At 39.6% G+C, this 16,249-nt stretch overlaps 2 protein-coding genes across 2 annotated transcripts in view; one reads left to right on the top strand and one right to left on the bottom strand.

Moving 5' to 3' along the window:
- The window catches only part of ATAD1 (ATPase family AAA domain containing 1), a 36,856-nt gene extending 30,854 nt beyond the window's left edge, over positions 1-6,002 (top strand). The window contains exons 9-10 of the mRNA XM_079794250.1: positions 1,727-1,860; positions 4,316-6,002. Of these exons, the coding sequence (XP_079650376.1) occupies positions 1,727-1,860; positions 4,316-4,436 (255 nt within the window). The 3' untranslated portion in view covers positions 4,437-6,002. The remainder of the gene's footprint in view (positions 1-1,726; positions 1,861-4,315) is intronic.
- Positions 6,003-8,295: 2,293 nt separating this feature from the next.
- PAPSS2 (3'-phosphoadenosine 5'-phosphosulfate synthase 2) overlaps positions 8,296-16,249 on the bottom strand; it is a 68,139-nt gene continuing 60,185 nt past the window's right edge. Inside the window, exons 9-12 of the mRNA XM_079794249.1 lie at positions 14,168-14,303; positions 12,630-12,898; positions 11,373-11,602; positions 8,296-10,118 (exon numbers count right to left, since the gene is read on the bottom strand). Coding sequence (XP_079650375.1) covers positions 9,977-10,118; positions 11,373-11,602; positions 12,630-12,898; positions 14,168-14,303 — 777 coding nt within the window. The 3' untranslated portion in view covers positions 8,296-9,976. The remainder of the gene's footprint in view (positions 10,119-11,372; positions 11,603-12,629; positions 12,899-14,167; positions 14,304-16,249) is intronic.

Here is a 16,249-nt window from a genome sequence, read left to right as displayed (position 1 = left end):
AAAACTGAAAATACTCTTTAGTGATTCTCTTGGCTTTCTCTCCACGTAACACACCCCACCCTGTGGTCTTTAGTGTTGCCTTTATATTCTTTATTCCTCTTTTCCCCTTTTCTCTGCTGGTTTAGAAGTGACACATTCTCTTTTAGTGGCACCCTTCAATTTTTTTTTTTTTTACATGTATACTTAAAGTCCAAGTTAATAGGTGTGTCCTCTTTTCAATATTATAATTTTAAGACTTTAGAATGCCTTAATGTAGATGTCCCTTGTGTATTACATTTTCTTATTGTCTAGCATATTAGTTCTACGTGGTTTCTTTACCACAAATTATTATTATTACTGTTTATATAGTAAAACCTATATAGATTTATCTATATGCTTTTTTTTTTTTTTTTTTTGCTTATCATTACTGTTTGCCTCCCACCTACCTTCTGAGTTCACTTTTTTAAATAAAAAATATGTGATTTCTCTTTATTTAAACCCCACCTTTAGGAATTAGAACACTGTCATGTGAGGTCACAGTTGCAGGGCGGACAATAGACCCCATGTCCTCTCAACTCCAAGTCTCTTGGCCTTGTGTAAATTTGCTCTTCTTACTTAACACATTGCGGGCAGATCACAAGCATTCTCATGTTTTCATATTACACAGTGTTTTACATAAATGTTAAAGACACGCTTTAAAATTAAATACCCATTGCATTTTGAAGTTATTTATTAAATGTTCTAACAAGCTAATATCTTTTTAAAGTATGATACTTTGTAAAATGTTTTTTTGTACTCATTCAATAGAAACTTATCTGGCCACTAGGTAAAGCTAGCAATAAACTACTGGTGCACAATGTGTTAACATTGGGTCTTCCACAAAAACAAATGGGAATTTAGTAACTAGCAAATGTAGCACTTCAAATCAATGGGGAAAAGTAAATGTTAAGACAAATGGTTAGCTCTATGGGGGGAAATATAGCTGGATCTCTGCTACATTGTGTTCAAATCTGGCTTTGGCAATGGTGTGACCTTGGGCAATTTATTTAACCTTTCCAGGTCTCACTATCCTCTGAAAATGAATATGAGAATACTTAACCTGACAGGATTAAATGAGAATAATACATGTAAAGTGAATGACACATAATCATTTAATAGATGGTAATTATTATAACTTACCTTGTTTCCCCCCCCCTCTTCATCTGTATATACAGTTGGTATGATTATATTAACCCAAGTCTATTATGTGCCAATACAGTCACTTAATTGGTTTGACTATATAAACTTATGTTGGAGAGCAAAGACTGTAAGTGTTGAATTAATGGTGAGGTAATAGAATACCAAAGGATGTGAGAGGATTTCAATGGAATATGTTTTTTTGTAATGGACTTGGGACTTAAATAATGCAGGCTGTTTGTTAAGTATGTTGACTATATTATAGAAAAGTATTAACTTGGGACCCTTCTAAGAGCTACTGAAGTGATTCCAACATTGTTTGAATGTTTTTTTCACTGTCACACCATGATATATCTACTAAGACTTATTGGTCATAATGACACTTAATAAAAATTAGATTTCAAATTTTAAGCTTTTATAGTTAAAACTGAAAATACTCTTTAGTGATTCTCTTTCCATGCTGTTTCAATATGCTTACCATTATTTATTTCTAAGAAGAGTATTTGGATATATCCTTTGCAGTATATTTTGTGTTTGTTTCTTAAGTGTGTTTTATACATATTTGTTTAAGGTGGACAGACATGTGGACCTGCTAGAAGTTGCCCAGGAAACTGATGGATTTTCAGGAAGTGACCTTAAAGAGATGTGTAGAGATGCTGCCCTCCTCTGTGTCAGGGAATATGTTAATTCTACATCAGAGGAAAGGTATGTGTGTATAGAGTTGATTTCTAATACTTACCAAATCCTTTTCGAGTTTTTAGGTTAGTTTCTTTTATTTTGCTTTATAATACGAACTCTGTGTATGGAATAAAAGGTAAATTGGAATTAACGATCTCCCAAACATTATTTATTGTCTTTTTTTAAAGGTGAGTTCTGAAAATGGTTGTGAGGGAGGGGTGTTTTGAGGAGAGACTAAAATGAAGAGGTAGAGATAAAAAGCTAAATTTATACTGAAAATCCATGGACTGGTCATAGAAAGCTGACAGAACCTTAGGTTTGCCCATCTTCACTAAGAAAACAGGGTCTTCTAGTGTTCCTGGATTGCTTTGCATCTTAAATTCCTAAATTTCATTTTATATGATAATGAGTACCTTGTGTTACAGAAATTTTACATGTCACTTAATTGGTTTGACTATATAAACTTACGTTGGAGAGCAAAGACTGTAAGTGTTGAATTAATGGTGAGGTAATAGAATACCAAAGGATGTGAGAGGATTTCAATGGAATATGTTTTTTGTGGGCCTTGCTGTGGACTAGATTTCAACTTGTTAATAATAATATATTTACTAAACAAATAATCCATTTGTCATTGCAGCAAATTTCACTTGAAACCAGTTTCAAAGTATGAGCTTGAGAAACCAGTTTTGTACCAACCTTATTCAAGCAAAGATACTGCTGAACTGGAATAGCTCAGCTCTGATGAACTATGTCCCTTGGGAAGTTTTTCAAAAGGCTACTTGCCCTGAGCCAGTATAACTCTGCATTCTAAACCCCTGTTCAAAGTATCAAACTTTTTTTTTTTTTCAGTCCTCAGCCGAGAATATCTTTCCATTGACTTTTAGAGAGAGTGGAAGGGAGGGGGAGAGACAGAGAGAGAGAAACATCAATGTGAGAGAGAGACACATCAGTTGACTGCCTCCCATAGATGCCCTGACCAGGGCTGGGGATTGAGTCTGCAACGAAGGTACGTGTCCTTGACTCTGGAATGGAATCTGGGACCCTTCAGTCCACAGGCTGATGCTCTATCCAATGAGCCAAACTGGCCAGGGCCAAGTATCAACCTCTTCTTAACGAAGAATTTCTATGACTCTGGCAAGCTAGTGTACTTTGGGGCTTGTGTTGAATGAGTTCTCCATCTCTTAAACTTTGTTTCATTTTTCCTCATGCCCCTGAGGCTTTCACTCCGAGTGACCTGGATTTACCTCTTATATTCTTGTGTTTAGTTATAGTGCATTGCCATATGGGGAAAAAAAGCTGCTCTTGGTATAGAAAGGTTTGCATGAAAGCTACCCTGTTAACCCTAGCTAGGTATGCACTAGTCCTGGACTTTTCTTCAGTGTTCCCTTGATCCCTATCATGCAGAGAGCAACTCCCATTTATTTATTTATTGCTCCAGCTGCTCGAGTGCTAAAGTTGTGAATACTTTTGACCCCTGTAGCCAATCTACATGCCAAAGATTTTTATTCTTGTAAATAAGATTAAAAGGAGAAAAAGAAAATAACTTATGAGTAAATTTTGCTTAAATAAAATTACATTAATAATGAAAGTTTTTCTGCTGTCCTCAAAGCCGTGAAAATTTTAATATTTCAATGTGAAAAATCTGACCAATAGACTTGGAATCTTTTTTTTTTTTTAAATATATTTTATTGATTTTTACAGAGAGGAAGGGAAAGGGATAGAGAGTTAGAAACATCGATGAGAGAGAAACATCTATCAGCTGCTTCCTGCATACCCCGTACTGGGGATGTGCCTGCAACCAAGGTACATGCCCTTGACCGGAATCGAACCCAGGACCCTTGAGTTCCCAGGTCAATGTTCTATCCACTGAGCCAAACCAGTTAGGGCAGACTTGGATTATCTTAAATTTTTCCCCAAATGGTTTTTCTTAAGTGTCCATAAATTACAAAGGAGACATTATATACTGTGCTTTTCTTATTATTGAAGTTAGGAGGACTTAGATTAGTTGGTTTTTATTAATAGCAAAGAATTTTATTTTAGTTTGTCAAAAGCCAAACATATACATGAATTATATCTGTAAGAAAGCTACTTTTTAATTTTAGTTTTGATGGGAATATGTTTGACTCCTTGATTGGAATTAATGTTTCCACTTAGGTAAATTGGCACACCTTTATAGAACATTTTCACTGTATGCTAACATTCTCTACTCATATTCTTAGTGTGAAGTATTTGATTTTAGTTACCACAGCTATATGTTTATAGCCAGCCATTTCAGCTTTCTACCTTTTAGCAGTCAGTGCTTTTTAAAAAAGAGATTTGTAATGCATAGATAGCTCCTGAAAAAGTTCGCATGAATTTTTTATTGTGTTTGTCTTTGGGGTCTTGGTTGGGAAAGAGATTATTTTTTAATCATGGTAAAATCTTTTAGGAAGGTATATTCTAAAGTTTTTTAATATCTGGTGGGTTTGTATTTGCATTTTAGCCATGATGAAGATGAAATTCGGCCTGTGCAACAACAGGACCTGCATCGGGCAATTGAAAAGATGAAGAAGTCGAAGGATGCAGCGTTTCAGAATGTTTTAACACATGTTTGTTTAGATTAAGAGTAAACGTCATTTGTGCAGGTCAGTGCAGCCTGGTTTGGTGTGCCCTGTTATCATCAGTGGAAATAGATGGAAGGAGTGGTGTTCTTACACAGTGAGGGAGTTGAATGACACTGGTTTTATACTCTGACTTCTAAGTTATTGAGACATGGTTGTTATATAAATGGTATTGCCACTTGTCAAAAATCATGAGGAGGAACAATTTAATCCATCCTGCCTGTGGGTGCTTGTGTTTGGCCTCTTTAGCCGTATGTTGCAGCCTTATAACATCTAAGCTTGTTTTAAAGTGACAGGTGAGTCATTGAGTCATAGGTGAGAAATGGAGATGTGGTTAAGTGCTGCTTTCTAGATATGTGAGCGTGTGTGTGTATTGAATGTATATAGTCACACATTTTATATTGACATTCTGTAGATATGTTTGAATACAGAAACTTTTTTTTACCCCCAACTACTGAATCAAAAAGTACTAAATGCTTTATAGCGAAAATAAGATTTAGGGTTGTGTCTATAAGGTACAGAGATTCAGCCATTTTCAGTTGTCACTTGTTTCAGCTTTTTTTAAAGTTGAGCATTCTCTGAAGTTGAACAGTTGGAGTCAGCCACATCTGAATACTTAGATGTGGCTCAATTATTATGGTTGTCAGGATAATCGTATAATAATACTTGTTCAGAGATCAGCATTGAATGGTTTTCAGGCAGTTGCGTGATCAACACCAATTTCACCTTTCCACAAGCACACTGAGTAGAGACATTTATAAATTGATATACGTAAAGGTGATTGAAAGCCATTCAAAAGAATAGCTTAGAAAAACCTCAGTGCCATACAATACATGTATGTGACTTTCCCTTTCTTCATCTAATGTTGCCCAGTTCTGTTGTAACCATGGTTTTTTAATGTTATTTTAAAGTTATGTGTTCTTTATTTATGGTCAAATCTAATTTGGTCATCAAAAATAAAATAATTTAAAACTAGTAGCTGTTACTAAATATGCTAAAAAATACTCATTTTATAACTGAAATTTAAAAAGTTTTCTCAGCATATTATAAATTGTGCCCCAGTTAGTACAAATATACACATCAAAATTCCCATATTGTACCTGCAGTCACTGAGGCTGTGTGTGCTAACATGTCAGCTAAACATGTTTTTGTCCACAATTTCACTAATTAGAATTCTGTTACGGCACTTAAACATGCAGCATGAGGAGTGTGGCACACTGTGACAGAAGAACCTTCTGAATCATCAGAAAAATTAAATTATGCTCTTTATGTTTTTGTTTTTATTGTACTTCTTTGAAAACTCAATCTTTATTTGTGCGTTATTGGAGTAACTTTTTGATAAGTCTCATTAGAACCTGCTGAATAGTTGGTTCTTCAGTTGTGCTTTGGTGGGTGGGGTTGAAGTTCTAGGATAACACTTTGGATAACAAAAATCAAGTCTTGAAAAATTGTGAAGATGATTGAAAAATTGAATGCAAAACACAAGATACCAAAAAAATATAGTCTCCATTTTTAATAATTATACTATTATTTTATAAATATGTAATAAAGAGGTCCCTCTTAATTGATTTTTCTCTACTTATGGCTGGTCTTTTTCAGTTACATAAAATTTTCTGTGGTGGTTTTGGTTTGTAAAACGTGCCCTCAGACTCGTTTTATCTTGCTGGGTAGCATTCACACTTCTGTAGCTTACACACTAATTCATACTAGTATTTAGTAAGAATTTCAGTAATCATTTATTTTAATCTTTTGACTTATTGATAAAAAATAAGGTGTGATATATTCCTTCTCAGGTCCTTTCTTTTTATCTTCTCTTCAATTCAGACTATCCAGTAGTAGTTATTAAATTTATCATAGTTTTAATCATTAAATGAAATTAGAAAAATACACTAATCCCAGCAATTATGACTCATTGAGGCATCTTAATGCCTTAAAGTAATTGAGGAAACTTTATTATTATTATTATTATTATTATTATTATTATTATTATGCTTAGAGTTTCTGACTTGAGAAAATGCTTTTTCCCTAAGTGATAAACATTGGGAAAGGCCTCCTTCTTTTTTTATTAAAGTATAATTGAGATGCAATACTATGAATTTCAGGTGTACAACACAGTTATTTAACATTTATATACGTTACAAATTGATCACCATGACAAATCTAGTAACCATCTGTCACTGTACAGTTATTGCAATAGTCTGCATTCCCTTGTGCTGTACATTATATCCCCATAACTTATTTATTTGTAACTGGGAGTTTGTACCTCTTATTCCCCTTCACATTTTACCTCCCCCCCCTCAAAAGTTAAAGCTCTCCTTATATGTGTGGGTGAAAATTCTAAGACATGTTCATGAAATTGTATTAAGATGTAGAGCAAGTAGATGCAAATGAGATCAAAGCTACAAGAAGCCATTTAACAATGAAAGTAAAACAAAATATCCTCAGTAACATTGGTGTAAAATTTACACTATTATAACTCAACTAGAGGCCTAATGCACGAAATTCGTGCGAGGGGCTCGGTCCTCGCAGCCACAGTGCCCAGCTTCATCTGGACTGTTGTTCTGCTGTTCAGCCGTCAGGTCTAATTAGCATATTATGCTTTTATTATTATAGTTCATAAAGGTCTCATTACTGAAACACTGAACTGGGAATGTTTTTGTGATTGTTTAATATTTAGTTATAAATCTGCTTGAGCACACTTTCGTTGTAAGCTTTTGTGCTCTGAAATACAGCTGCAATGAATGTGAATTCTGGTGTGGGCACCAAGGACACAGGTTGTGAAGCATGGCAGCTCAGTTTTAAAACTCAAGCCAAGCATATTGAAATAATTACTGTCATGCAAAACTTGGAACTGAAATGGAACACAATGGTGTGTGCCTCACTAGCTAACGCTGCACTATTGTTCCTTCAAACCTTCGGATATAAGAACAGTTGATTGATCTGGTGACCATCTCATTTCCTGATTACCTACTGTGCTTGACCTAAAAGTCAGGTGATAGAAAGGAGGAAGATGAGGAAAAACGAACTCTGCTCTTCTCAAGTAGCCAAGAGTTGTTTCTTCTTACAAGGAATATGGTTGGAAAGCAATCTTGTGGCCTGATTCAAGTGTTGATAACATTTTTAAGTCCACCAATATCTGACTGAATGATTTATACATGCCTTTCCAGGACTTTTTCACACTGCCCTGTACAGTTTGGTATACTCCCTCAGCACCACTTACCTCTTCATGAACTTACACATTTCCTGCCCTACTTTGTCCTACTAATAGTCACTAGGAGCCAACAGGTAGGGATCTGGGAAGGAAAAGGGAGGGGTGATGTGGTAGCTTTGAGTTGGCTATTACACCAGTTGTATTGGAGTGAGGCCCAGCGGCAGTCATTTTTATTAAGCCTTCAGGACAGAAAGGAGGCTGGGGGCTCAAGGAGGAAGGAAACCAACATGCAAGCCTTCCTGGAGGCCCCTGAACGTATGGGTGGAAGCAGGCATCCTTTTTGCACACAGAAGTAGCAATTGCTGAGGTTACTGCAGACAACACACAACTGCTTCCAACCCCACTGGTAAAACTCCTTGCGGGCACTTTGAGAAAAAGGGAGCAAGTTAAAAAAAATTTCAGTTCGGATCCTCGGGCAATGAGATCCTGGGGAGAGGTCCCTAAGGAACCCAGTTGCCTCTGAAAACATCACTAAGTGCTTGTGTCACTCCCATCTAGAGCAGTTCTTGAAATGACGTGGGTAAGGGCTAACAGCCTCGTAATTATGGTCTGAAAGAGTTGCTGCAGTTTCCAGTTATTTGAAGTCACCAAGACCTCAACAGTCATGTGGTCAACCCACTCTGAGTGTTAAACAGGCAGAGAAGCCCCGGCGTTCATTTTGAGAAATTTATTAACACGAGGACAAGCATCAGTTGTACATACAAATAGTCATTTTCACTGTGTGGTATTAGAGCAGAATTGTTATAAATATATTTAAAAATCACAAACTATTTGGGTTAAGGCACTATATCCTGTCTCATGTTTTCAATAAATATGCTGTTTTTTAAAAAGGCAATTATGGAGTACCTCTAATTAAATGAATAAAGGCACTCTATTATTAAAGACAATTGGTTACACTTTGCTGTGACCATTGTATATTATTCTCAAAAGAACTTTCATTAGCTAAGATTAGCATTTAAGAAAACAACACAGAATATTTTTTAAAAATCACAGTTTTCTCTTTCCAGTTTAAGTCTCTTCCAGAGAGACCCATGTACAAAAGGTACTGTTTCTTCATATATCCCTTAGCACAAGGAATTACACATAAAGTATAAAAAGATTGCCTCCCAGGAAGTAAAGCCATCAGAGAGGCTGGATGTCTCAGAACCAGCAATAAGTCTTTGGAAAAAGTTTTTTGTTTTTTTTTTTAACTGCAATAAAATCAGCTGGGTTTTAAAAACTCGACCTTTGAGCATCCAAGAAGGCTGCTTTGTAAGTGCCCTCTATTTAAGGAGCTTTACTAAGCAGTTGAGGGGAATCAGACCTGACTTCTGTGTTGTACAGTATAGACCGAGTTCAGATAGGGAATCACGTGGCCTGGGTGCTCATTCAGTACCACCAGTACTTCCTAATTATGCCAATTTTCTGTTTTTGCTGCCATGCTCAGCAGCTCACCAAGCATGTGCTCATGCTTTGTCTTAGTTTGGTCACCTGTCAGGGGACAGGATTGCATTCGATGGTTTCTGTGGTCATTTCCAGTTTTAGCTCACTAATGGCACAAATGGTTTTCAGTTACAGCAGCTGCTGCTGCAGGGTAAAGGCATAGCCTCTTCATAGAGGAGAAAAAGTAACTTTCCACAATATTTCCTGGGTGGAAATCTCATCAAAGCACTCTATGCTATTTAATGACAAGACACTGTTTCACTGGAGTTATATTATTCACGGAAGTGCATTAAGACTTCTCTTATTAGTTAATAGAACTTTCATGGCAGAAGTAGGTTGCATAGATCTCTGAGAGTAAATTCACATTTTCACACATTCTCCAGTCAGATCATACTTCAGCACCTAAGAGATTGGACAGTAGGGCTGTATACGACGTGAGGAGAAATATTAGGAAGAATCTTATGTGAGCCACACCTCATTCAGGGTGAGAAATTATTTTGTTAGTTGTATAGAAGAGGCTGCCCATTTGATTTATTCTTGTGTGTAACATTGGTGGAGGGTAGGTTGGTAAAACTTAAGCTGGAAAATATGCTTTCCTTTTTGGCAAGTAAACTAGACACATGGTCAGAGCTGTAAGAAATCTAGGACCTACCTGTTCAGATGCAGTAGACAATACAATTTCATTCTAAAATGATGATACTATTTCTGTTAACCTGCTAAGATTTGGTCTTCAGTTTGACTTATTTCTTATATATTGAAGTTGACTCTAAATTTTAGACACAATTATTATCACCTCATTATAAAACCCTAAAATCAGTCATTGAGAAACAATTGGATTCAAAGCATCTAATCTCAAAAATAGGAAAGGGAATCAAAAAGCACTTGAGAAAGAAACTGGAGCCAAAGGCATTTAGCTGCTCTTCTCCAGGGACCTGTAGTAATCTGTCAGGACTTTCCACGCTTTGGGGGCCATGAAGCCGTCTGGGGGATTCTCTCCTTCCCGGGCCAGCTTCCTCATGCGGGTTCCTGAGATGAAGTCAAACTCGTTGTGCCTGTCACAGGGTAGGAACAAAGAACTCCATGTAGGTAAATAACATCTTCCTTAAAGATTCCTGGAGTAGCTTATGGGTTCTGAGACCACATTTTTTTTCCTTCTGTAAAATGCTACACCTTCTAAAATGGCAATTCGTTAATTCTTCAGTAAAGGAACTTGCAGAAGGGGACATAATGCAGCTATCCATTCAATATGTACTGTGTCTACTCTGTTCATGGAAGTGTCTTGTGTTGCTCTGCCTACTTCTGTGTGCTCTGAGTATGATTAGTGCATCATAATGCTCATTAAAAGATTTTTTCTGGCCCAGCCAGCGTGATTCAGTGGTTGAGCATCGACCTGTGAACCAGGAGGTCACGGTTCGATTCCCAGTCAGTGCACATGCCTGGGTTGCGGGCTCAATCCCCAGTGTGAGGCGTACAGGAGGCAGCCGATCAATGATTCTCATCATTGATATCTCTCTCTCTCTCTCTCTCTCTCTCTCTCTCTCTCTCTCTCTCTCTCTCTCTCTCTTTTCCTTCATCTCTGAAATCAATAAAAAGAAAAAAACATATATATTTTTCTGGCCCAGCTGGTATGGCTCAGTAGTTGAGCGTCGACCTATGAACCAAGAGTTCCCTGGTTTGATTCCTGGTCAAGGGCACGTGCCTGGGTTGTAGGCTCCATCCCCTGTGGGGGGCATGCAGGAGGCAGCCGATCAATGATTTTCATCATTGATGTTTCTATTTCTCTCCCTCTCCTTTCCTCTCTGAAATCAATAAAAAATATATTTAAAAAATATAAAATAAAGTATTAAAAAAAAAGAAAAAGAATTGAGGGTCAGATAAAGAGCTTCACAGACAAGAAAAAGCTAAAGGAGTTCATCACCACCAAACCAATATTACATGAAATGTTGAAAGGTATTTTTTAAGAAGAGGAAAAAGAAGATATAAAACATATGAACAATAAAATGGCAACAAATACATATCTATGAATAATTGAATCTAAAACTAAATGAACACGCAATCTAATGAACAAAAGAAACTGGTGAGTAACAGAATCCAGGAAGCATGGAACACACTGAATCTAAGAGGGAAGTGGGAAGGGGAAGCAGGAAGAGATTAACCGAAGATCTTACCTATGGACATAAACAGGGTGGTGAAGGCCGGGGGCAGGGCGGGAACAGGGAGGCGGCGGGGGTGGGGAGTAAAAAGGGGGACATTTGAAATACTCTCAAAAATAAAGATTAAAAATGAATTTTCCTTTAAAGACCTACCTTTTGGGATCATAGAAGTCCATGGCTTTTTTGGCTTTGTTGTAGGCAGCCACTCGGAATGGAATGATTTCCACAGAGGTGAGGCCAGGGGCCATGCTCAGGACCTTGCCTCCGTGAGTGGGTTCATACAGGTCTTTCTTGGTCTCGGGGTGGGGCATTCCTGCAGGGTCCCGGCCCACAATGTAGAAGTTGGCCCCCGCAATCATCCGGGCCCTGCAGTGCCACTGGACCTAGGAAACATCATGTAAGGGAGATGCTGGTTATCCTTGGCCAATTCCGTGGGTCCCTCTTACACACCTTTATTCTGCTTTAGAAGTAATTCAGTAATGTTGGCCAACTAATAATTGCAAGAAAGTCAGTGAGGTGTCTAAGACTCTACTCTCTCTCTATCTACTTGGTTACGTTGGGTGGGACAGGAGCTTTAAAAATAAGAATCCCCCTCCTAGAACCTGAGGTTATATTTCCTCATCTCTCCAAGGCTAGCAGACTAGGAACACTCAGATCTCACTGCTTTACGGAACTGTGAGGATTTTACCCTCCAGTCCTTCTCTCTTCAGAATAAATCACAGTTGAAAGGAAATTACAAGCTCCAGTGTCTCTTTTCTGACTGTCAAGAATGAGCCAATTACCTTTCATATGCATTGACTCCAGTTCAACACAGCAATGGGATTTCAAAATGAACTGTCCTCTTTAAAGCTCAGAAACATAGAGGGTGGAGAGAACTAGGAGGCCTGGAACTTTGATCTGGTTAAAGAGAATTAATTTGTTAAACTCTGGGACATTCCAAAGGGTTGAGATCCTTTCAGTTCATCATACTTCCCGCAAACTTGTTCAAACCCACTGCACCGGTGGTGCGGTGGACAGAGGTCTCTGAGAGGCTCGCTGTGTGATGAGAGGGGCATAGTCTCCGTGCGCTTCTAATGGAGCTCACGGAGCACGGAGACTCAGTCACTGGAACTTCAGAAACTGGATATCGGGTTAGACACAACTTGCCCTATAACCCAGTTAAGTTGCACGATCTACCTCATTGACACGCCAACTTCCATATTCTCAAAGGTGGTGTATGACAGGTTTGATTTGATGTTTCTAGCACTTTCATAAGCACTACATGGAAACAGGTCAGTTGGATAAAGAAAAGGGATCAGAAGATTTTAGAATCTGCTCATGACGAAGGAAGTCCAGAGACTCATTTGCTCTTTAAGTCAAGTTTGAGCCTGTACTTCTGAGTCCCATGGCCCAGCTCAGGGTACCGCTCACCTCTGTGGGGCCAGCATACAGCATGGGAGATGGGAAGATGGCGACGATGGTTGACTTGGGATCCAGGACCCCTTCCTCGAGCACAGCTGCGTGCTGCTTCATCCGCCAGTCCAGGGGCACGTCGTCATCCTTGGTCCAGCCGCCCAGAGGGTGGAGCAGGAGGACCGGGTGCTTGTAGTCCCTCTGTAGGAGGCGGCGGCGGGTGTCCTGCATCAACAGAGCGTGGCCATTGTGCACAGGATTGCGCAACTGGAAGGCAAACACCGCATCTGGGCAAGAAAACAAAGGCCAAGGTCAGAGAAATGCAGTGCGGCTTGTCTGCAGGAACAGAAAGATGCAGCTGTGTGAATTGTTCAGTGCATTCATTATAGCTACTTGTTTTTGTTTGTTTGTTTTTTAATATATTTTATTGATTTTTCACAGAGAGGAACGGAGAGAGAGAGACAGAGACAGAGACAGAGACAGAGAGCCAGAAACATCAATGAGAGAGAAACATTAATCAGCTGCCTCTTGCACACCACCCACTGGGGATGTGCCTGCAACCAAGGTACATGCCCTTGACCAGAATCGAACCCGGGACCCTTGAGTCCGCAGGCTGACGCTCTATCCACTGAGGCAAACCAGCCAGGGCGCTACTTGTTTTTGATAATCAGCTAGAGAATCCACCTGGGCCTCTAGGGGTGTTACTCCAAAGGTACCAAGGTCAGACTGTTTACACAGGGACAGGGCGCAGGCAGGAAGCCCGGGAGGGAGAGCCTGATGCAGAAATGAAAGAGTGTGTTGGCAGGACCTTTGCAGCAAACCAGGCTCAGGCAGGTGCCCACTGCAGTCATCAGTCCCTGCTCCAGTCTCCCTTCCCCGGGGGCGGGGAGCGAATAATGAGGGACATTTCCTGGGGCCCCTGCAAGGTCTCAACAATCTAGCAATATAATTTCAAATCTTCTCTTTACGGGAATCTTCAAAACTCCACTTAGTGATGGATACCTGAGAGCCTTACTTATTCTTTTTGGTTATGAAAAAATATGTAGCCATTATGGAAAAGTTGGGAAATACAGAAAAGTAAAAAATATAAAAATCGCCCATAACCTTATTATTTTTTCTCCCTCTTTTTCAAAATATGTGATGTGAAAACCTTCCCCCCTTGGTCCAGTTCCACCCCCAGAGGCAGCTGCTGTTGTCAGCAGGCAGCCGGGTGCTCACTGCCAGACTGCTGCTTCCAGACACAGAAAGAGCTTCGGGCTTTAAAAACAATCAGCATATCTTATTTTGTTTTTCAGAATTGTTATATGGTTCTGCAAGTTGCTTTTTCGCTTAATAAATACACTTTGGGCATCTTTCCATGTCGGTGCATATTTTTAACTGCAGGATAGTGTTCCAGTGTATGGATGTAGTTCAACTTGGTAAACTTTCTGTATCAGTAGACATATCAGTAGATGTTTCCAGCTTTTTAAAACTATAAACGTGCTGTTGCTGATACCCTTAATTCGGTAATCAGAGGGTGGTAAGGAGTAGAAATGCATCCGAGCCAGCCTACGTACCAGCATTCATCTCTTTACATTTCTGCTTGAGCTCCAGAGGTGTTAGGCGGTACTGGTCCAGCCCATCATTCCACTTTATTCTCTCCAGCACCTGAAGGTCTCCACCAACCAGCCAATCCCCACTTTCCATCACCATCTAGAAAGACGATTATTAGAATTAGTCATTAATATGGACTTCTGTTTACCTGAAAATTTTTCTCTTCGTGGACCAGTCTTGGGTTAGCATTGACTACCTTGAACGCTTCAGCAATTCTAGCATGGTATTTATCAAACTTGTGGGTCTCTCAATCCCTTTCTACTCTGAGAACCCCCAAAGGGCTTCTGTTTATTCAAGTTATACCCAGCATTATTTTCTTTCTTTTTTTTTAAATATATTTTATTGATTTTTTACAGAGAGGAAGAGAGAGGGATAGAGAGCTAGAAACATCGATGAGAGAGAAACATCGATCAGCTGCCTCCTGCACACCCCCCACTGGGGATGTGCCCGCAACCAAGGTACATGCCCTTGACCGGAATCGAACCCGGGACCTTTGAGTCCGCAGGCCGACGCTCTATCCACTGAGCCAAACCGGTCTCGGCCCCAGCATTATTTTCCATGTTAGAAATTCAAACAGAAACAAAATAGACAGACCCAGAGGGCCACGATGACATGGGACGAGGCCACGCACAGAAGAGACGGACCGGTCAGCTCTAGGCCGAGAGCCAGCTCTCCACACGACCACAGTCCAGCAGAACCAAGGTGCCTGAATTTGAACCTGGCCTTCCAGATTGTTATCAAAGCATAGTTGTCAAGGTAGAAAGATAAAAATATTTAAATTTATTGAATATGTAACTTTTAAAGGTGGTATGTGGGTTTCTTGTGTATTTCTGCTGTGGGACCCACAACTGTGAGGTGTGAGAGTGGTGTGAGGAATGGTGAAAGTAATGAAAAAGAAAGCCATGATAGTGTTGGATGAAAGGAGCGAAGGTTAGCACTCCCTTCGACAGGGAGGGACAGATGAGGCCCTTGGGTGGTTAAGGCAGCACCACTTGCTTTGTGGCATCTAACCATGGTTTTTACATTGTATATCTTAAACTTACACAGTGTTATATGTCAATTACATCTCAATAAACTCACAAAAAAGAAAAACATGACAAGCTTTGTTGTTTCAATAAACAAGTGTACTGCAATAAAACCAATGCCAACTTAGGGCAAGTGTCCATCCTCAAGCCTTGAGACAAACATAGAAATTCCTCAATCAAGTACTGGTCTCACAGTCCTTCCTCTGATCCAATTCCATACCTGCCTTTTGCACTACTCAAGGTCACTGTGGCCACTGAAATGTCAGCAGAGAAGAGGGAAGCAGGAGTAGGGAGAGAGAAACACCTGGTCAGAAGACACCAAGGTGGGGACGGCGCTCCTCTGGCGCACACTCCCTGTCACGACCAGGTACTGGGTTTACAATGACTTGCATTCCATGGGGGGTGGGGTGCGGGGGAGTCAGGGAATGTGGGGTTAGAATAGAGCCATGATTCTCAACAATAAAGGTTTTGACAATGTCTGAAGACAATTTTAATTGTCACAACTGGGATGGGGAGGTTGTGCTATTGGCATCTAGTATGTAGAGGCCAGAGTTGCTACTCAGGACATTGCACAGGACAGCCCACAACAAATAATATCCAGCCCAAATGTCAATAGTGCTGTGGCTGAGAAGCCCTGGGTAGAGAGAGGGGGATTGTGTAAAGGATTTGGTTATGTTTCCATGGCCCCTAAACTCTGTGCTCAGGAAAATCACTTAGGAATAGTTTCAAATGCCTATACCTATACATTTACTTTCCCCTCATTGCTTAAGTTAGACTATAGATAAACTTTTGAAAGATTTGAGACCCCCCCATATCCCTGGGAGTGTAGTAATCCATTCTGGACGCTAGGGGTCCGCCCTATACTGATTCTATCCATAAGGGGGCATTGAACCAATTTTGTTTACTACCTAGCCTAAAATGTGCCTGTCTAAAGAGCAATGCTGAAACTGTTTTTGGTTTTACTGGGATAGAGAGGAACAAAGGACATCTCTTCCCCTAGGGTGATTCAATGGTCCCCAA

Source organism: Cnephaeus nilssonii (assembly GCF_951640355.1).
Source record: "Cnephaeus nilssonii genome assembly, chromosome: 16".
Lineage (NCBI taxonomy): Eukaryota > Metazoa > Chordata > Mammalia > Chiroptera > Vespertilionidae > Cnephaeus > Cnephaeus nilssonii.
This window is presented reverse-complemented; position numbering and strand designations above follow the sequence as displayed.